Source organism: Hypanus sabinus, unplaced genomic scaffold (assembly GCF_030144855.1).
Source record: "Hypanus sabinus isolate sHypSab1 unplaced genomic scaffold, sHypSab1.hap1 scaffold_62, whole genome shotgun sequence".
Taxonomy (NCBI): Eukaryota; Metazoa; Chordata; class Chondrichthyes; order Myliobatiformes; family Dasyatidae; genus Hypanus; species Hypanus sabinus.
The window spans coordinates 1,022,751-1,045,734 of NW_026781476.1; the positions used below are offsets into that span (position 1 = coordinate 1,022,751).

General features: G+C 45.5%; 1 protein-coding gene across 15 annotated transcripts in view; it reads left to right on the forward strand.

Moving 5' to 3' along the window:
- The window catches only part of LOC132389638 (zinc finger protein 229-like), a 195,479-nt gene continuing 172,495 nt past the window's right edge, over positions 1-22,984 (forward strand). For 9 of the 15 annotated variants that reach the window (XR_009510625.1, XR_009510626.1, XR_009510630.1 and 6 more), the window contains exons 1-3: positions 1-1,211; positions 2,605-2,755; positions 18,466-18,581. Coding sequence is in view for 3 of the 15 variants with exons in the window: in XM_059962162.1 (XP_059818145.1) it covers positions 20,422-21,798 (1,377 nt within the window). In the remaining 12 variants the exon portion in view is untranslated. Of the gene's footprint in view, positions 1,212-2,604; positions 2,756-18,465; positions 18,582-18,698; positions 19,998-20,021; positions 22,853-22,984 lie in introns of those variants that run through there. The other 6 variants (XR_009510636.1, XR_009510635.1, XR_009510634.1 and 3 more) reach the window with 5 other exon arrangements.

The following is a 22,984-nucleotide window of genomic DNA, read 5'->3' on the forward strand; positions in this document are numbered from 1 at the left end:
ACAAAATGCACATTTTAATATTGATCATGACACAGCGTATTTTATATAACGTTAATGATATGAAGCATATTTACAAATCGTTACTGACAGAGAACCGTATAATTTGTGTTCTGCGTGTTATATGAATGTACTTACCTGTGATGTTGCCACAAGTCAGTCTTTCTCTGTACCTGTACCTTCCCATACTTGTGCAGTTGGCAATAAATTCAACAGGACCTGAGAAATCTCAGTGAGATTTGATTAGTGATGATCATCTTGTCAGCTCGGTAGGTCGAATGTATGAGACAGTCCACTGTTAAATGCAAAACACTGAACAGTGTCGATGATCAGAGGGATCATGGACTCCAAGTTCATCGCTCCCTGAGAGAGACTGCACAGATTGATCGGGTGGTTAAGAAGGCAAATGGCATGGTTGTCTTTATTAGTTGAAGCATTGAGTTCAAAAGTCGGGAAGTTGTTTTTCGGCTGTTACGAGCCTGTTACTATATACTAATAAAGGTAATGGTTTTAACATCAAAACCAGACTCCAGTGTGAACTCTATTGCTGCTGGTTCGTTTCTAAAACTTTACAGTTCGTAACAAGGCTTTACAAAACAGGTTACACCACATCTGGAGTGTTTCATACAGTTCTGGTCGCCCCCATTCTCGGAAGGATGTCGGGGCTTTGGAGAGGGCGCAGAAGAGGTTTACCAGGACACTGCCTGGATTAGAGGGCATGAGCTATAACGAGAGGCTGGACAAACTTGTGTTGTTTTCTCCAGAGCGGAGCAGGCTGGGGTGAGACTGGATGGACGTTTATAAGATTACAAGAGGAATAGATAGAGTGGACAGACGATATATTTTTCCTGGGGGTTGAAATGTCTAATACATTTAAGGTGAGAGGAGATGTGAGCGGCAAATTTGCTTCTTTTCACAGACTAATGAGCAGCTGGAATCTCTGCCTGGGGGAGGGGGGAGTTGTCGCCAATCCTGACACGTGATCACGTTTGCCCCTCCCATGTAACCGCAGATTGGCAGCACCTGCGCGTCTGTTTCCGAGGGCCCGACTCCCGATGATGTAACAATCTCTTCGCGCATGTTCACCGTTTCCGGGTGGACGGTGTTATCCTCTCAGCTCAGAGCTGAAGTGGGTCGGCGGTGTGTTCGCGAAAGACTTTCGTCTCTTGCGTCGGGATCACTGTCTGCGGGCCGAAGATATCACTTTCCCTTCGGTGAGTGTTGAGACCGATCCCGAGCGGGGAGATCCGATGTTGGCCGTGAGCCCCGAACTGAGGGCCAGGAATTCATTTGTTTCCCAACTGTCTGGGCTCGTCAGAAATGTGTCGACTTCACTTAATCTGCATTGAACGATCCAAACCAGGAGCCCAGGCTGTCTGTTTCCGCAGAATTGAAATGGAAGTCCCGCCGACAGGTCACGTGAGGCTGTGTGCCACAGATTCGCCCCGCCCTCCGCTTTGTGACGCAAGATCACGTGGTGTGATTTTGGCCAATGTGTTTCATTAACTTCCCCGAACTCGTCTCGCTTCCTGAGGCTCCTTGCATTTGTCCTGGAGGTTTTTGGCTGTTGTGTCTTCTCCCGGGCTGGGGTGGGTGAGAAAGGAGAACGTCCCAGGTTGTGGGGATCTTTGATTTCACTGCCTGCTTTACCCAGGGACTGGGAAGTCCAGGGGGAGAATGGTTTCAGCCTCAGCTTCACGCAGTAGAGCTGAGCCACACATTACTCCTGCAAGTTTATAGTCCAGCAACTGTGGTCGGTCAAGTACAGACAAGACAGGATCTGTAATACAAATTTCCTGAAATGGTCCTGTTTTAACCTGGAAGTGGAGTGATAGTATAACAGTAAAGGAAGCACAACTTGACCTTGTAAATTATCCTGGAACCGATTTGACTGTTATTCCCGGAAATGTGTCCGGTGCAGTTGTTGCTAACAAGGCTTACAAGAATAATCTCAGGAATGATCGGATTTATGTTTGAGGAGCATTTGATGGTTCTGGACCTGTGCTTGATGGAGTTCAGAGGGACGGTGGGGGTGGTGGAAGGATGTATGGTTAATAAACCTACCGAATGCTGAAAAGCCTGGATACAGTGGACATGGAGAGGATGTTTCCATTAGACGGAAAGTCTGTGATCTGACAGCACAGTCTCAGAATAAACTTGCTTCCCTTTAAAACTGAGATGAGAAAATTTTTTTGGCCAAAAGATGTCTGATATTTGGAATTTGTTAATTTGTTTGACCTGCCATTTGGGTATATTTGTGACAGATTAATATATTGATGATTGCTGAGTAGCTTCAGGGTTACAGGAGGAAGGCAGGAATATGGTGTTGGTATAAAAATCAACCCTGGTTGTGTGGTGGACAGACCAGATGGATCGAATCACCTAATTCTGTTCCTGTGTCGTATGTCTTACCATGACTGAATGATGGCTCCTTCTTATCCCATATCGTCTGTGTCATGTGAGGGACAATAAAAGATTGTTCACTGAGATCATTATATTTGCCTTCAATGGTTAAATTTCAGTGAGTTTTATTCCTAGTAACATTAAGCAGAAATGTTAGGTCCTCCTTTGTATTGTTAACGTGCTTCATTATCTTTCATGTTTAAGTCAGACCTGCAGTGAGAGATTTAGTGGAAGAAAAACCACGACTGAAGACGTAGGAACAGCAACAAGTGAACCAGCCCGAGGACTGAGAGCACCGACTGGAGAGAACCCATCTGACTCGGAGATTCCAGTGATTCAGTCAGGAGAAAGTTTGGTGAGTCTCATTTACTCAAACACTGGTCCTTTAGACGTTACATACCTGCACAAAGGAAGGTAGGAAATAGTTGGGAGTGAGACTGAATATGCCCAGAAGGACCAGTTATGCCTCTGTCAGACCCAGTTGTGAAGAAGCCCCCCCTTATATTACCTTTAAACTTTTTGCCCTTCATCCTTAACCCATGTCCTCTGTTTTTTTTTCTCCCCTAGCCTCAGTGGATAAACCCTGCTTGCATTCACTCTATCTATACCCACCCTAATTTTATATACCTCTATCAAGTCTCCCCTCATTCTTCTACACTCCTAAGAATGAAATCCTTACCTATTCAACCTTTCTCTGTAACACAGTTTCTCAAGTCCTGGCAACATCCTTGTAAACCTTCTCTGCACACTTCCAACCTTATTAATATGCTTCCTGTAATTCGGTGACCAAAACTGCACACAATACTGCAAATTCAGCCTCACTAATACCTTATACGATCTCACCATAACATTCCAACTCTTATACTCAATACTTGAATTTATAAAGACCAAAGGATTCAACAGTGGCTAGATGGGAGATGCCAGAGAGTAGTGGTGGATGATTGTTTATCGGGATGGATGCCAGTGACTAGCGGGGTGCCTCAGGGATCTGTTTTGGGCCCAATGTTGTTTGTAATATACATAAATGATCTGGATGATGGGGTGGTAACTTGGATTAGTAAGTATGCCGATGATACTAAGGTAGGAGGTGTTGTGGATAATGAGGTGGGTTTTCAAAGCTTGCAGGGAGATTTATGCCGGTTAGAAGAATGGGCTGAACGTTGGCAGATGGAGTTTAATGCTGAGAAGTGTGAGGTTCTACATTTTGGCAGGAATAATCCAAATAGAACATACAGGGTAAACGGTAGGGCATTGAGGAATGCAGAGGAACAGAGACATCTAGGAATAACAGTGCATAGTTCCCTGAAGGTGGAGTCTCATGTAGATAGGGTGGTGAAGAAGGCTTTTGGAACGCTGGCCTTTATAAATCAAAGCACTGAGTACAGAAGTCGGGATGTAATGTTAAAATTGTACAAGGCATTGGTAAGGCCAAATTTAGAATATTGTGTGCAGTTCTGGTCACCGAATTATAGGAAAGATATCAATAAATTAGAGAGAGTGCAGAGACAATTTACTAGGATGTTACCTGGGTTTCAGCAGTTAAATTACAGAGAAAGGTTGAACAAGTTAGGTCTCTATTCATTGGAGCGTAGAAGGTTGAGGGGGATTTGATCGAGGTATTTAAAAAATTTGAGAGGGATAGATAGAGTTGACATGAATAGGCTGTTTCCATTGAGAGTAGGGGAGATTCAAACGAGAGGACATGATTTGAGAGTTAGGGGGCAGAAGTTTAAGGGAAACACGAGGGGGTATTTCTTTACTCAGACAGTGATAGCTGTGTGGAATGAGCTTCCTGTAGATGTAGTAGAGGCCAGTTCAGTTGTGTCATTTACGGTAAAATTGGATAGGTATATGGACAGGAAAGGAGTGGAGGGTTATGGGCTAAGTACGGGTAGGTGGGACTAGGTGAGATTAAGAGTTCGGCATGGACTAGGAGGGCTGAGATGGCCTGTTTCCGTGCAGTGATTGTTATATGGTTATATGGTACTAAAAGCTCTCTTTACTGCCCTATCTACATGTGATGCCACTTCTGGGAATTTTGTATCAGTATTCCTAGATCCCTCTGTTCTAGTGCACTCCTCAGTGCCCTGCCATTTACCTTGGATGTTCTACCTCGGTTTGACCTTCTAAAGTGTGATACCTCACACTTGTCTGTATTAAACTCCATCTGCCATTTTTCCAGCTGGTCCAGATCTCTCTGCAAGCTTTGAAAACCTTCTTCACTGTGCATACACCTCCAATCTTTGTATCATCAACAAATTTGCTGACCCTATTTACCAAATTATTATCCAGATCATTGATATAGATGACAAATAACAATGGACTGATCCCTGTGGCACACCACTAGTCACAGGCCTCCACTCAGAGTAGCAATACTCCTCTACCACTCTCTGACTTCTCCCATTCTCAATTTCCAATCAAATTTACTACCTCACCATGTATACATAGTGACTGAATCTTCCTAACTAACCTCCCATGCGGGACTTTGTCAAACGCCTTACTGAAGTCCATGTAGACAACATCCACTGACTTGCCTTCATCCACTTTCCTTGTAACCGCCTCGAAAGTCTCCAATATATTTGTTAAACATGACCTACCATGCACAAAGCCGTGTTGACTCTCCCTAATATGTCCCTGTCTATCTAAATAATTGTCAATCCTATCTCTTAGTACTCCTTCCAATAATTTACCCATGACCGACATCAAACTTACCAGCCTATAATTTCCCGGATTACTGTTGGAGCCTGCTTTAAACAAAGGAACAACATGAGCTATCCTCCAAATCTCTGGCACCTAATGCGTAGATAATGACATTTAAATATATCTGCCAGGGTCCCTGCAATTTCAACATTAGTCTCCCTCAGGGTCCGAGGGAATACCCTATCAGGTTCTGGAGATTTATCTACTCGCCTCAAGGTAGCAAGCACCTCCTCCTCTTCTATCCATATAGGTTCCATGACCTCAATACTTGTTTGCCTTATTTCCATTGACTCCAAGCCAGCTTTCTTAGTAAATTCAGACACAAAAAAAAACATTTAACATCTCCCCAATTTCTTTTGGTTCCATGCATAGTCGACCACTCTGATCGTCAAGAGGACCAATTTTATCCCTTAACTATCCTTTTGCTATTAATATACCTGTGGAAGCTCTTACTATCCTTCACCTTGACTGCCAACGCCACCTCATGTCTTCCTTCAGCCCTCCTGATTTCTTCCTAAAGTATTTTTTTGTACTTTTTATACTCCTCAAGTACCTTATTTGCTCCCTGTTTCTTACACATGTCATACATCTCTCTCTTCTTTATCAGAGTTCCAATATCCCTGAAGAACCAAGGTTCCTTATTCTTATTCACCTTGCCTTTAATCCTGAGACTTTGTTCCTAGTGTGTCCTCATGGGCCATCCGGTAATGATTTAAGCTGGTGACAACCCTGTTTTCCCCTGTGGGGTAACCGTCATGTGGAATCGGGCTAATGGTCGGACCTTCAACCAAGTGAGTCCAGTCTCCGCTGTTAGTCTGGCCAGTTTACTCTTCAGAGTGCCATTGGCTCTCTCCACTCCGCCAGCGGCCCGTGGGTGGTGTACACAGTGGAATTGTTCCTGGATAGCTAGTTTGTTACATACTCCTTCGTTTGCTTTCACCATAAAGTGTGGGCCATTGTTGAACTCAGCATCTCTGGCTTGTACCTGGGAATTATTTCCCTTAATAATACTTCACAACAGTCAGCAGTATTAATGGTAGTTGGAATAGCTTCAATCCATCTACTAAACACATCTATAATAACTAAGCAGTATCTATAGCAATGTCCTCTAGGCAATTCAATAAAATCAACTTGTAGACACGAGAAAGATCCACCTGTCAAGGAAGTCGTACCCGGTATGTAGGGTACAGGTTACCAACCATTCCCTCCTTTCCCAGGTGTGTACAATTATGTATATAATCAACCAATATTGGTAAAAACTGTGTAGGAACCCAGACCTGTCCCACTGGGTGATCCAAAGACCTAGCTTAGGGTCTTTCTGGCACCCCATCTGGGACCACAGTTTTCACTCCTCCTCAGAGGCAGCCCCCTGAGAAGAACAAAACTCGAGGTAGCTGTAGAGCGGTGAGTAAGTTGTTTACAAAGGTGACATTACTCATGGGGAGACCAGAGGAAGTAAGGAATCCCCATGTTCCCAGAGAGCCCCGTAGTCATGTACAATTCCAAATGCATAACGGGAGTTTGTCTAAACGTTCCAACTTTAGTCTGTTGCTGGGATACAGGCACGAGTCAGAGCAAACAGCTCAGCCTTCTAGGCAGAGACAGCTGCTTCAAAGGAGGCCTGTTCAATTACTTCACTGTCCGTCACTATCGCATAGCCAGAATGTCGTTTTCCTGCTGGATCCACAAAAGAGCTTCCGTCCTCATAAAACGTTTCCTCAGGCTAGAGGGGGTATTGCAGAATGGATGGGAGAGTCTGTCCCTTCACAGTGATCCGGACGGGCTAGAAGGGGTAATACCGAATGGATGGGAGAGTCTGCCCTTCTTTCACAGTGATCCGGACGGGCTAGAGAGGGTATTGCGGAATGGATGGGAGAGTCTGTCCATCTTTCACTGTGATCCGGACAGGCTAGACTGGGTATTGCAGAATGGATGGGAGAGCCTGTCCTTCTTTCAAAGAGATCCGGACAGGCTAGAGGTGGTATTGCAGAATGGATGGGAGAGTCTGTCCTTCTTTCACAGTGATCCGGACAGGCTAGAGGGGTATTGCAGAATGGATGGGAGAGTCTGTCCTTCTTTCACAGTGATCCTGACAGGCTAGAGGGGTATTGCAGAATGGATGGGAGAGTCTGTCCTTCTTTCACAGTGATCCCGACGGGCTAGAGGGGGTATTGCAGAATGGATGGGAGAATCTGTCCTTCTTTCACAGTGATCCGGACGGGCCAGAGGGGGAATTGCAGAATGGATGGGAGAGTCTGTCCTTCTTTCACTGTGATCCGGACGGGCTACAGGGGGAATTGCAGAATGGATGGGAGAGTCTGTCCTTCTTTCACAGTGATCCGGACGGGCTAGAGGGGGTATTGCAGAATGGATGGGAGAATCTGTCCTTCTTTCACAGTGATCCGGACGGGCTAGAGGGGGAATTGCAGAATGGATGGGAGAGTCTGTCCTTCTTTCACTGTGGTTCGGACGGGCCAGCGGGGGAATTGCAGAATGGATGGGAGAGTCTGTCCTTCTTTCACAGTGATCCGGATGGGCTAGAGGGGGAATTGCAGAATGGATGGGAGAGTCTGTCCTTCTTTCACTGTGATCCGGACGGGCTACAGGGGGAATTGCAGAATGGATGGGAGAGTCTGTCCTTCTTTCACTGTGATCCGGACGGGCTACAGGGGGAATTGCAGAATGGATGGGAGAGTTTGTCCTTCTTTCACTGTGATCCGGATGGGCTTGAGGGGGTATTGCAGAATGGATGGGAGAGTCTGTCCTTCTTTCACAGTGATCCGGATGGGCTAGAGGGGGTATTGCGGAATGGATGGGAGAGTCTGTCCTGCTTTCACAGTGATCCGGATGGGCTAGAGGGGGTATTGCGGAATGGATGGGAGAGTCTGTCCTTCTTTCACAGTGATCCGGACGGGCTAGAGGGGGTATTGCAGAATGGATGGGAGAGTCTGTCCTTCTTTTACTGTGATCCGGACGGGCTAGAGGGGGTATTTCAGAATGTATGGGAGAGTCTGTCCTTCTTTCACAGTGATCCGGATGGGCTAGAGGGGGTATTGCAGAATGGATGGGAGAGTCTGTCCTTCGTTCATTGTGATCCGAATGGGCTAGAGGGGGTATTGCAGAATGGATGGGAGAGTCTGTCCTTCTTTCACAGTGATCCGGACAGGCTAGAGGGGCATTGCAGAATGGATGGGAGAGTCTGTCCTTCTTTCATAGTGATCCAGACGGGCTAGAGGGGGTATTGCAGAATGGATGGGAGAGTCTGTCCTTCTTTCACAGTGATCCGGACGGGCTAGAGGGGGAATTGCAGAATGGATGGGAGAGTCTGTCCTTCTTTCACAGTGATCCGGATGGGCTAGAGGGTGTATTGCAGAATGGATGGGAGAGTCTGTCCTTCTTTCACTGTGATCAGGACGGGCCAGAGGGGGTATTGCAGAATGGATGGGAGAGTCTGTCCTTCTTTCACTGTGGTCCGGACGGGCCAGACGGGGAATTGCAGAATGGATGGGAGAGTCTGTCCTTCTTTCACTGTGATCCGGACGGGCTAGAGGGGGAATTGCAGAATGGATGGGAGAGTCTGTGCTTCTTTCACTGTGATCCGGATGGGCTTGAGGGGGTACTGCAGAATGAATGGGAGAGTCTGTCCTTCTTTCACAGTGATCCGGATGGGCTAGAGGGGGTATTGCGGAATGGATGGGAGAGTCTGTCCTTCTTTCACAGTGATCCGGACAGGCTAGAGGGGTATTGCAGAATGGATGGGAGAGCCTGTCCTTCTCTTACTGTGATCCGGATGGGCTAGAGGGGTTATTTCAGAATGGATGGGAGAGTCTGTACTTCTTTCACAGTGATCCGGATGGGCTAGAAGGGGTATTGCCGAATGGATGGGATAGTCTGTCCTTCTTTCACAGTGATCCGGATGGGCTAGAGGGGGTATTGCGGAATGGATGGGAGAGTCTGTCCTTCTTTCATAGTGATCCGGATGGGCTAGAGGGGGTATTGCGGAATGGATGTGAGAGTCTGTCCTTCTTTCACAGTGATCCGGACAGGCTAGATGGGTATTGCAGAATGGATGGGAGAGTCTGTCCTTCTCTTACTGTGATCCGGACGGGCTAGAGGGGGTATTTCAGAATGGATGGGAGAGTCTGTCCTTCTTTCACAGTGATCCGGATGGGCTAGAAGGGGTATTGCCGAATGGATGGGATAGTCTGTCCTTCGTTCACTGTGATCCGGATGGGCTAGAGGGGGTATTGCAGAATGCATGGGAGAGTCTGTCCTTCTTTCACAGTGATCCGGATGAGCTAGAGGGGGCATTGCGGAATGGATGGGAGTCTGTCCTTCTTTCACTGTGATCTGGACAGGAGGTCTGACTTCATGGACTGAAATTGCCCAGAGATGGGGTACAACATCTTGGGTTCGGTCACTATTGAAAGAATGTCTTACCAGATGTCCCGTCTTCACCTCAGATTTCTTCCAGTATCGGAGCTGCCCCTTGACCAAGTCTTGCCAGTCTCCCTCGGTGCTGGATGCCTGTTTCATCAAGGTGTGGGCAAGGAGCCCTCTGCTCTTTGGCTTGAACCCAGGGCAAACCCTGACAGTCGTATTGGGAACCACCAGTCCTGTCTGTCGCCAAATGAAATTTGGAACTTTGGCCAGAAATGCAGTGCCGTCTCTTCCTTTAACCTCTCCAATCACCGTGACTGGGAATTTCTATTCCTCGAGGGGTGCATAATATTAGCTGTCCTCAGTGTGCACCCCGTAGGGTCATAACACAGAGTCACATGAGAGCTGGCCGCTGGCAGAAGGGGTTCAAATGTACTGGAGTCCAGATAAAGTGCCCACAATTGGGTGGTCAGAAACTGAGGAAGCTGTCAGTTGTTCGCAGTTCTGGCATGATATCCTTGTCCGTGCATGGAATCTCGACTTCCAACAGACAGAGCAAGTCTCTCCCTACGAGATTACACCCCCGTCTGGTGGTGACAGTAAATGAAACCTCACACTGGTTCCCCTGGAATTCCACCTGCAGTGGCTGGATACGTGAATACGTACGTTCCGTGCCTCTGAACCCAGACAGAGTGATTGTAGCGTCTGATAGCATGAATCCCTTTTCCGATACTATTTCCTGATCGAGAGTGGTTGTGCTTGCCCTCATATCAATCATAAACGGAACTGTATTTCCAGCAACTTGAAATATTACAGTGGGCTCTTCCTGAGGGTTTGCACTCATGGTTGGAAGCATCTTCTTGTCAGTTTCTGAATGGGTTGTTGTCCCCACCTGTCCCTTGGTAGGTTTTTGCTCCCATTTCTGTTCCTCAGATATAGCCCGCTCGCGTCCTTCCCGCTGAGCTTATTCACCTTTAATATTAGTTCCCTTCGGGGTTGATCGGGATTCGAAAGTTGGGTCCTAATGATATGTCAAAGCTCATCGCATTTGATTTCGGTCATTGTCAGGCCAATCCATATTATTTGTTTTAATCATGTTGGCTAACTTAGTTGGTAAGCATTGGAGCAGTAGGGCATTGAACTGGGCGGACAGATTTGCTTGGTCTCCTGCGAAGGTGCCGTAGCAGGCCACAAATCGCTCTCAGTAGTCTGGTCCAGATTCCCCAGCCTTATGTTTGCATTTAGGTACTTTGGTGATGTTGACAGATTGCTGGAGATCTGGTCTGTCTGTTCATTCTCGTTATGGTTTCCCACCTGTAACTCCTGATAGGTTTGGTATTTCAATTCTGCCTTCCATTTCTGCCCTTCATCAGCTGAGAGTATCATGCAGCAGAGACCGAATAAATCTTGCGGAGTTGCATTAAACGTTTGTGTAGTACTGTGGACACACTGAGCAAACTGTGCTTGTTTTTCTTTTCTATCTGGGGCCAGATTCATGATCATTATCATTTCTTGAGGCTTCCAGGGAGCATACACAGGATTCACTGAGGGCTGTCCCTCCTCCTAACCCTAGGGGGAGCGTTTGCTACTGCTGTTCAGGGGGATTTAAACTAATGTGGCAGGGGGATAGGAACAAGTGCAGAGAGACAGAGGCGTGCAAAATGAGAGTAGAAGCAAAAAGTAGTAAGCTGAAAAGTAAAAGTGGCAGGCAGTCAAATCCAGGGCAAAAATCAAAAAGGATATGGTTGGAATCACAGAGACATGGCTCCAGGGTGACCAAGGATAGGAGCTCAACATCCAGGGATATTCAGTATTTAGGAGGGATAGACAGAAAAGAGAAGCAGGTGGGATAGCGTTGCTGGTTAGTGAAGAGATTAACGCAATAGAAAGGAAGGACATTAGCCTGGAGGATGTGGAATTGATATGGGTAGAGCTGCATAACACTAAGGGGCATAAAATGCTGGTGGGATTTGTGTACAGGCCACCTAACAGTAGTAGTGAAGTTGGGGATGGCATTAAACAGGAAATTAGAAATGCGTGCAAAAAAGGAACAGCAGTTATAATGGGTGACTTCACTCTACATATACATTGGGTGAACCAAATTGGTAAGGGTGCTGAGGAAGAGGATTTCTTAGAATGTGTGCGGGATGGTTTTCTGAACCAACATGTCGAGGAACCAACTAGAAAGCAGGCCATTCTAGACTGGGTATTGAGGAAGGGTTAATTAGCAATCTTGTCATACGAGGCCCCTTGGTTAAGAGTGACCATAATATGGTGGAATTCTTCAGTAAGATGGAGAGTGACATAGTTAATTCAGAACCAAATGTTCTGAACTTATAGAAGGGCAATTTTGAAGAAATGAGACGTGAATTAGCTAAGATTGATATTTCAATGATATTTAAAGGGTTGACAGTGGATAGAAACATAGAAAATAGGTGCAGGAGTAGGCCCTTCAGACCTTCGAGCCTGCACCGCCATTCAGTATGATCATGGCTGATCATCCAACTCAAAACCCTGTAACTGCTTTCTCTCCATACCCCCAATCGCTTTAGCCACAAGGGCCATATCTAACTCCCTCTTAAATATAGCCAATGAACTGGCCTCAACTGTTTCCTGTGGCAGAGAATTCCACAGATTCTCCACAGTCTGTGTGAAGAAGTTTTTCCTCATCTCGGTCCTAAAAGTCTTCCTTAAACTTATCCTTAAACTGTGACCCCTCGTTCTGGACTTCTCCAACATCGGAAACAATCTTCCTGCATCTAGCCTGTCCAATCCCTTTAGTATTTTATATGTTTCAATAAGATCCTCCATCAATCTTCTGAATTCCAGTGAGTATAAGCCTAGTCGATCCAGTCTTTCTTCATATGAAAGTCCTGCCATCCCAGGAATCAATCTGGTGAACCTTCTCTGTACTCCCTCTATGACAAGAATGTCTTTCCTCAGATTAGGGGACCAAAACTGCACACAATACTCTAGGTGCGGTCTCACCAAGGCCTTGTACAACTGTAGTAGCACCTCCCTGCTCCTGTACTCAAATCCTTTTGCTATGAATGCCAGCATACCTTTCAACTTTTTCACCACCTGCTGTAACTGCATGCCTCCCTTCAATGACTGGTGTACAATGACACCCAGGTCTCATTGCACCTCCCCTTTTCCTAATCAGCCACCGTTCAGATAATAATCTGTTTTCCCGTTCTTGCAACCAAAATGGATAACCTCATATTTATCCACATTAAATTGCATCAGCCATGAATTTGCCCACACACCTAACCTATCCAAGTCACCCTGCTTCCTCTTAGCATCCTCACAGCTGACACCAACGCCCAGCCTCGTGTCATCCGCAAACTTGGAGAGGCTGCATTTAATTCACTCATCTAAATCATTCATATATATTGTAAAGAACTGGGGTCCCAGCACTGAGCCTTGCGGTACCCCACTAGTCACTGCCTGCCATTCTGAAAAGGTCCCGTTTACTCCCACTCTTTGCTTCCTGTCTGCCAACCAATTCTCTATCCACATCAATACCATACCCCCAATAACGTGTGCTTTAAGTTTACACACTAATCTCCTGTGTGGGACCTTGTCAAAATCCTTTTGAAAATCTAAATATACCACAGCTACTGGCTCTCCCCTATCCACTACTAGTTACATCCTCAAAAAATTCTATAAGATTCGTCACACATTACTTTCCTATCACAACTCCATGCTGACTTTGTCCGATGATTTCACCTCTTTCCAAATGTGTTGTTATCACATCTTTGATAACCGACTCTAGCATTCTCCCCACCACCGACATCAGACTAACCAGTCTGTAATTCGCTGGTTTTTCTCTCCCTCCTTTTTTAAAAAGTGGGGTCACATTAGCCACCCTCCAATCCTCAGGAACTAATCCAGAATCTAAGGAGTTTTGAAAAATTATCACTAATGCATCCACTATTTCTTGGGCTACTCTGGGATGCAGACCATCTGGCCCTGGGGATTTATCTGCCTTTAATCACTTCAATTTACTTAACACTACTTCCCTTCTAACATGTATTTCCCTCAGTTCCTCCATCTCACTAGACCCTTGGTCCCTTACTATTTCCAGAGCATTATTTATGTCCAACTTAGTGAAGACAGAACCAAAGTAGTTATTCAATTGGTCTGCCATGTCTTTGTTCCCTATGATCAATTCACCTGTTTCTGACTGTAAAGGTCCTTACATTTGTCTTGACCAATCTTTTTTCTTTTCACATATCTGTAAAAGCTTTTACAGTTTTTATGTTCCCTGCCAGCTTTCTCTCATAATCTTTTTTCCCTTTCCTAATTAAGCCCTTTGTCCTCCTCTGCTGGTCTCTGAATTTCTCCCAGTCCTTAGGTATGCCGCTTTTTCTGGCTAATTTATATGTTTCTTCTTTGGACTTGATACTATCCCTAATTTCCCTTGTCAGCCACGGGTGCACTACCTTCCCTGGTTTATTCTTTTGCCAAACTGGGATGAACAATTGTTGTAGTTCATCCATGCAATCTTTAAATGCTTGCCATTGCATATCCACTGTCAACCCTTTGTATCATTTGCCAGTCTATCTTAGCTAATTCACGTCTCGTACCTTCAAAGTTACCCTTCTTTAAGTTTAGAGCCTTTGCTTCTAAATTAACTATGTCACTCTCCATCTTAATGAAGAATTCCACCATATTATGGTCACTCTTACCCAAGGGGCCTCGCACAACAAGATTGCTAACTAACCCTTCCTCATTGCTCAAAACCCAATGTAGAATGGCCTGCTCTCTAGTTGGTTCCTCAACATTCATATGCAATGGCAAGCATTTAAAGATTGCATGGATGAACTACAACAAGTGTTCATCCCAGTTTTGCAAAAGAATAAACCAGGGAAGGTAGTGCACCCGTGGCTGACAAGGGAAATTAGGGATAGTATCAAGTCCAAAGAAGAACGATATAAATTAGCAAAAAAGTGACACACCTGAGGTCTGGGAGAAATTCAGAGACCAGCAGAGGAGGACAAAGGGCTTAATTAGGAAAGGGAAACAAAGATCATGAGAGAAAGCTGGCAGGGAACATAAAAACTGACTGTAAATGTTTTTTATAGATAAGTGAAAAGAAAAAGATTGCTCAAGACAAAGGTAGGTCCTACACAGTCAGAAACAGTGAATTGATCATAGGGAACAAAGACATGGCAGACCAATTGAATAACTATTTTGGTTCTGTCTTCACTAAGGAGGACATAAATAATCTTCCAGAAATAGTAAGGGACCGAGGGTCCAGTGAGATGGAGGAACTGAGGGCAATACATGTTAGTAGGGAAGTGGTGTTAGGTAAATTGAAGGGATTAAAGGCAGATAAATCCCCAGGGCCAGATGGTCTGCATCCCAGAGTAGCCCAAGAAATAGTGGATGCATTAGTGATAATTTTTCAAAACTCCTTAGATTCTGGATTAGTTCCTGAGGATTGGAGGGTGGCTAACGTGACCTCACTTTTTTTTGAAAATGAGGGAGAGAGAATCTGGGGAATTATAGATTGGTTAGCCTGACATCGGTGATGGGGAAAATGCTAGAGTTGGTTGTGAAAGATGTGATAACAGCACATTTGGAAAGAGGTGAAATAATCGGACAATGTCAGCATGGATTTGTGAAAGGAAAATCATGTCTGGCGAATCTTATAGAATTTTTTGAGGATGTAACTAGTGGAATGAATAGGGGAGAAAAAGTGGATTTGGTATATTTGGATTTTCAAAAGGCTTTTGACAAGGTCCCACACAGGAGATTAGTGTGCAAACTTAAAGCACACAGTATTGGGGATATGTTATTGATGTGGATAGAGAATTGGTTGGCAAACAGGAAGCAAAGAGTGGGAATATACGGGACCTTTTCAGATTGGCAGGCAGTCACTAGTGGCGTACTGCAAGGCTCAGTGCTGGGACCCCAGTTGTTTACAATATATATTAATGATTTAGACGAGGGAATTAAATGCAGCATCTCCAAGTTTGCGGATGACACGAAGCTGGGCGGCAGTGTTAGCTGTGAGGATGCTAAGAGGATTCAGGGTGACTTGGATAGGTTAGGTGAGTAGGCAAATTCATGGCAGATGCAATTTCATGTGGATAAATGTGTGGTTATTCACTTTGGTTGCAAGAACAGGAAAACAGATTATTATCTGAATGACCGATTAAGAAAAGCGGAGGTGCAACAAGACCTGGGTGTCATTGTACACCAGTCATTGAAGGTGGGCATGCAGGTACAGCAGGTGGTGAAAAAGGCAAATGGTATGTTGGCATTTGTAGCAAGAGGATTCGAGTACAGGAGCAGGGAGGTTCTACTGCTGTTGTACAAGGCCCTGGTGAGGCCACAGCTGGAGTACTGTATGCAGTTTTGGTTCCCTAATCTGAGGGAAGACATTCTTGCCACAGAGGGAGTACAAAGAAGGTTCACCAGATTGATTCCTGGGGTGGCAGGACTTTCATATGAAGAAAGACTGGGTCGACTAGGCTTATACTCGCTGGAATTTAGAAGATTGAGGGGGGATCTTTTTGAAACGTGTAAAATTCTAAAGGGATTGGACAGGCTAGATGCAGGAAGATTGTTTCTGATGTTGGGCGAGTCCAGAACGAGGGGTCACAGTTTAAGGATAAAGGGGAAGCCTTTTAGGACCAAGATGAGGAAAAGCTTCTTCACACAGGGAGAGGTGAATCTGTGGAATTCTCTGCTACAGGAAACAGTTGAGGCCAGTTCATTGGCTATATTTAAGAGGGAGTTAGATATGGCCCTTGTGGCTAAAGGGATCAGGGGTATGGAGAGAAAGCAGGTACAGGGTTCTGAGTTGGATGATGCATGATCATTCTGAATGACAGTGCAGGATCGAAGGGCCTAATGGCCTACTCCTGCACCTATGTTCTATGTTTCTATGTGTGGAAAATTAAAATCTCCCACAATTGCAACCTTATGCTTACTACAAATATCTGCTATCTCCTTACAAATTTGCTCTTCCAATTCTCGCTCCCAATTAGGTGGTTTATAATACACCCCTATAAGTGTTACTATACCTTTCCCATTCCTCAATTCCAGCCAAATAGGCTCCCTAAATAAGCCCTGTAATCTATTTTGTCAAAGCACTGCTGTAATATTTTCTCAGACAAGCATTGCAATACCTCCACCTCTTGCCCTTCTGATTCTATCACACCAGAAGCAACAAAATCCAGGAATATTTAGTTGCCAGTCACACCCCTCCTGCAACCATGTTTCACTAATAGATACAACATCATATTTCCAGTTATCAATCCATACTCTAAGCTCATCCACCTTTCTTACAATGCTCCAAGCATTAAAACAGATGCATTCAAGAAACTTTCCACCTCGTCCTCTCTGTTTATCACTAATGGTACAAACAACTTTATTATCTCTTTTTTTTTTCCTTCTCCCCTACATCTTCGGTCTGAGCGCTCCTACATCAGGGAGGAAGTTCAAATCAGCTCTGTGTTAAAAGTTTAGCCATCACAGTGACTGAAGGCAGCTGCAGGTTCATGAGGGACTGTTACCGTCAGATTCTGCAGTTCTTGCGGCTGCTCATCGCACCCAGGACTGAACTCTGGTCAGTGAGCATTGGAGGAGTCTGTTCTGCTGATGTTAGGCTTAATCTAGACTGGTGTTTAATATTGTGGATCTGTGAAAGATAAATCAGTTCTGTATCAAATCCCGTGTCTCAGATATTTACTGTCTAGAGACACTCACAATGTACACTAGAAAGGCCACTCAGCCCATCTGGTTCCTGCCCATGTTTCTGTTCCGTATCAAAATCAAAATCTCTCCCTGTCGTTCCCCTCTCACTCTCCCTGAGATGACAGGTTGCAACTAGTCACCACTCCGTGGGATAGGAGATTTCCCGTGAATTTCATGGAAACATATAAATGCACAACTCATTACAGATGCTTTGTCCCACATTGTTGTGCTGACCATGTATCTTACTCTAGAAACTGCTTAGAATTACCCTGCCACACAGCCACCTATTTTCCTAAGCTCCATGTAACTATCTGAGAGTCTCTTAAAAGACCCTATTGCATCCGCCTCTACCACTGTCGCTGGCGGTGCATTCCACACACACGCCACTCTTTGCTTAAAAAAACTTAGCTCTGACATCTCCTCTGTACCTACTTCCAAGCAGCTTAAACCTATTCCCCCTCGTGTGAGCTGTTTCAGCCCTGGGGGAAAAGCCTCTAGCTATCCACAAGACCAATGCCTCTCATCATCTTTTACACCTGCATGATTTTCTCCAGGGTGAATAAGATGATGAGCTCACTGTGGTTTTGTGTCTCTCTCTCCCTCTCCCCCTGCCCCTCCCTCTCCTCTGACGTCACAGTCCCAACTCACTCAGGCTCTTAAAGCGACACTCACAGTAAGCGAACCTGAGGTCTCGGAACACAATGCACCTCTAAAGTCTGACAGCAGACTAGCGAGTGAATCTTCGATGGTGCAGAGTCAGAAACCGAAGAGTTGCCAGCCTGAGTCAGGGCTTTGGGGCTCCAGAGAGAGATGGGGTCTAGAGTTTACCAGGAGGAGCAGGAATCAGATCAGCAGGATGTGGCTACAAAAGAAAAATCAGAAACATTTGGAAACTGGTTGGCCGAAAAAAAGGTGGTTAATTTCAGGCAGCAAATGTGGAGAGGAATAAAAAGACATCGTTTAGGGAGAGCCCCTTCAGCATGCCAAGCCTGTGTACTCCGCTGCTTAGTTCCTCTCTGAATTGCAGAGTTCCTCCAGTGTTTTGTGTATGTGCATCTCTGTATTTCCAGCAACTGCAGAATCTCCTGTGTTTTATAACTGCATTTTACTTTGGCATTAGATACACGTTGATATTGAGTATATTGTTTATGGGAGCCGCTTTCTGCGTTAAAACAGCTGCAGAATTTTTCTATACACACGATAAAAAAAAAAATGAGGTATGGACATTGAACCGGTGCTTGCAGAAATGGTTAATGGCACCATGATTACCCATAGGGCCATGCGTTAAGAATTTTGCCAGCGCTGAAGCGCCGATGAAATGCGCAGGCGTCAGGCTGAGGACGTCCCCGATGCACGCAGTACACAGAAGGCCTTGAAAATGTCGGGTGCAGGTAAGAGCGATTCTCTGTGTTTTTATCTTAAACACCGACTTCGGGACAATTCCTGTGAAATCCAGAGACCGTGGCCAACAATCTCAGGGCTGTCCTGCTCTTGTCCCTCTCTCTCAGCACCACGATCCATACACGGACCCCGGGGAGCTTCCGGCTGCTAAGTGAATGGGAACTGATGGATCTCTCAGACAGAGCTGAGCTCCAGCTACCTAAATGCAAGGATTAGGAACTCAGAGAAAGGGAACAAAATCTTTTACATCACCAGTTGAGAAAATCACCTTTGTTCTACCTCCAATCACTAACAAGAGAAAACCTGCAGATGCTGGAAATCCAAGCAACACACACAAAATGCTGGAGGAACTCAGCATTAGTACTCTTTTCCATAGATTCTGCCTGGCCTGCTGAGCTCCTCCAGTATTTTGTGTGTGCTGCTTCCTCTACCTCCTCTTGCTCTGGACTTTTCTACTGGTGAAAACATGTTTTGACCCATTCTCCCTGGGTACGTAATGATATGAAACACCTTTGCCCTGGGCAACAAGTAGCTTTCACATCACAAATGTGCCAGACTCCAGTGAGACAGACTGCTGCCCTTCCCTTCATATTCATTGGCATTGCCATCACTGAGTTCACCACTGTCAGTCTTTGTCTGATGTGTGTATTGTGGCAATGCAAACGTTGCTGGAGAATTGTGGCGATGCAAATGTTGCGGGAAAATTGGGGGAGGCTTCAGGGGCATATAGAAACTGAGTTCACCACTATCAGTCACTGCGGGGGAGGGTTCAGGGGAAATATTTATGTCGAATACAGAAACTGGTGATACTTGTGTGTATTCTGGTGTTGCAAAAGTTGCTGGAAAATTTGCAAGTGGGAAGAAGTGGAGTGATATTTGGAAATCTGCCTTTTTAAAGCGTAACTTAGCAAGCAAACCACATATGGACAATATGCCAAAACTTTGGTGAGAAAATCCTTCAATTCCCATTACAGGCCAGCTACATAGGTTGTGTGAGAGTGCAGATGAACTGGATCGAATCCAGAGGAGATCAAAGTTCCTATTGACCGTGATTTGCTCGCTGTGAAAATGAATACCTCTCTATAAAAAATGCACAGTGCAAGATTTATGTACACGCTGGTTATTACAAATTAGAGGGGGTATTGAAGATGGGGAGACCTGTAGTGTCCCTGATGCCCTCACTTACAAGAAGTGCATCCAGCTGCAGCTTTTAACCCTGCACTTCAAGGAGTTGGAACTTGAACTACATATGGAAATTGATGGACATTCCAGATACCAGCACTCTGCCCAGTCAGGAGATGATTACTCTGTTCAACTTGGGTTGAACGTCACTGTAACAGTGTGATACCAAATCAAATCTTGGCAACTCAAGTAATCTCATCTGAAATGTTGTCCTACACCCATTGATGGATTTTGTAAATCTTTTACAGGTTAAAAACGGGAAGGAATTTGTCTCCAGGAATCTCACACACGACACGCCAGTTTTGTTGTCTCTTTCTAGATATTTAAGAAGTGGAGCAAGGGATTCAATCGACCATCCTTCTTGCTCAGACTGTGCGAAGGGATTCACTCGGTCATCTGACCAACCAGCAAGCCCGTCATTTTACACAGGAGAAAGGCCATTCACCTGCTTAGGAATGGATTCACTCAGTCATTTCAACTGAAGGTATATCAGCAAGTTCACACAGGGCAAGGCCATTCATCTGTTGTGTGTGTGAGAAAGGATTCTGTCGGGCATCCCACCTGTGGACACACCAGTCAGATCACACTGGGCAGAGGCTGGTCATCTGCTGAATTTAAGGGAAGGGATTCTCTCGGTCATCTGTCCTAATGGCACACCAGCGTGTTCACACCAAGGGGCGGTCATTCACCTGCACAGTCTGCAGGAAGGGATTCACTCAGTCATCCAAACTACAGAGACATCAGCGAGTTCACACTGGGGAGAAGCTGTTCACCTGCTCAGTCTGTGGAAAGGAATTCACTCGGTCATCCAACCTACAGAGTCATCAGAGAGTTCACACTGGGGAGAAGCCATTCACCTGCTCTGACTGTGGGAAGAGTTTCACTCGGTCATCCCAACTACTGGTACACCAGTCAGTTCACACTGGGGAGAAGCCGTTCACCTGCTCAGACTGTGGGAAAGGATTTACTCAGTCATCCAACCTACTGGTACATCAGCGAGTTCACACTGGGGAGAAGCCATACACCTGCTCAGTCTGTGGGAAGGGATTCACTCAGTCATCCAACCTACAGTGTCATCAGAGAGTTCACACTGGGCAAAAGCCATTCACCTGCTCAGTCTGTGGGAAGGGATTCACTCGGTCATCCAACCTACAGAGTCATCAGAGAGTTCACACTGGGGAGAAGCCATTCACCTTCTCAGTCTGTGGGAAGGGATTCACTCTGTTATCCAACCTACAGAGTCATCAGCGAGTTCACACTGGAGAGAGGCCGTTCACCTGCTCAGAATGTGGGAAAGGATTCACTCGGTCATCCCAACTGCTGGTACACCAGTCAGCTCACACTGAGGAGAAGCCGTTCACCTGCTCAGACTGTGGGAAGGGATTCTCTCAGTCATCCAACCTACAGAGTCATCAGAGAGTTCACACTGGGGAAAAGCCATTCACCTGCTCAGTCTGTGGGAAGGGATTCGCTCAGTCATCCAACCTACAGAGTCATCAGAGAGTTCACACTGGGGAGAAGCCATTCACCTGCTCAGTCTGTGGGAAGGGATTCGCTCAGTCATCCAACCTACAGAGTCATCAGAGAGTTCACACTAGAGAGAAGCCATTCACCTGCCCAGTCTGTGGGAAGAGATTCACTGATCCATCCATCCTACAGAGTCATCAGAGAGTTCACACTGGGGAGAAGCCGTTCACCTGCTCAGACTGTGGGAAGAGTTTCACTCGGTCATCCCAACTACTGGCACACCAGCAATTTCACACTGGGGAGAAGCCATATACCTGTTCAGTCTGTGGGAAGGGATTCACTCAGTCATCCAACCTACTGGTCCACCAGCGAGTTCACACTGGGGAGAGGCCATTCACCTGCTCAGTCTGTGGGAAGGGATTCACTCAGTCATCCAACCTACTGGTCCACCAGCGAGTTCACACCGGGGAGAAGCCGTTCACCTGCTCATTCTGTGGGAAGGGATTCACTCGGTCATCAAACCTACTGGCACACCAGTCAGTTCACAATGGGAAGTAGCCATTGTTATGAATCCCTGGGTTTCCTTTGCTGTGGACTGTCATTTTAAGAGAGAGAGATTAAGAAGGTGAATCAGTCTGACTTGCAGCTTGTTTACATCGCTCGCAGCTTGTTTAGTTTTAACCGAGAACACAGACACTCAGAGTCAGACGGAGACGAAGGAGGGAAAATGGAAGGATCGAAACCAGGGAACTAGTGGCCAAGAGTCACTGTTTAGAAGTTTCCTATGCCCACAAGGGTGGGTTAATTATTGATCCATGTACATTGAATGTGTGTTTGTCACCTTGTTTGATCCATAGGAGTGGATCTGATTTGGGATGTCCTGTGGAAACCACTTATGTGTTAACCCTTGCCTGGCTGTGATGTGGTAGTTCACTTGAAGATGATACACCTTGTGACAAGTCACTTTTGGTGATAATTTGTATGTGGATTTGGAGCGATGACGGATAAAATCTACAGCGACTGTTCTCTTGTTTTACCACCGTGGAACCTGAGGAATTTGACATATTTGCCTTCTCTCACCATTTACCCTGGATTACAAATCTCTCTCCCTCATCGCCTATTCTGTGGTTGAACTGAACTTTCATACTTTAGCATCTCAAGACTGCAAGCCTTGTTTCCCCTGAGCTCAATAGTTTGGGAGTTATACTTATACACATTTATAAACTTAACACTGTTAACTTCTGTTTATCTTGTTTAAGTTGCAATATTACAAGTAGATTCCAATAAAGACAGATTTAACATCAAAACCAAACTCCAGATGTAATCTATTGCTGCTGGCTTGTTTCTAAAGCATTATGGTTCGTAACAAATTTGGGGCCTGCGTCTGGGATATGAACAAATTTGCGAGCTATTGATCGAAGAATTATCATTTGATTGGGGAAATCCCTTTTGATTTATTTGTTGTGGAAATCACCAGCAATGGACATTTATAAATTTCTAGAAGCGCCAACCCCTAAGGGATTAGGAAAAGCCAAAAAGAATGAATTGCTGACTGATGCTAATGGATGAATCTTAAGCAGGTAAGGGGCTGTGAAGGACAAGGGCAAGCACACAAATGGGAGAGAAGGTAAAGGTAAAACAATAGGGGTTTTATTATAAAATATAGGCATCCACCCCATTTTTCAGAGACTGGGATCCCTGGTTCAACCGGTAATGACGTGCATTTCAATGTGCTCACCTCCCA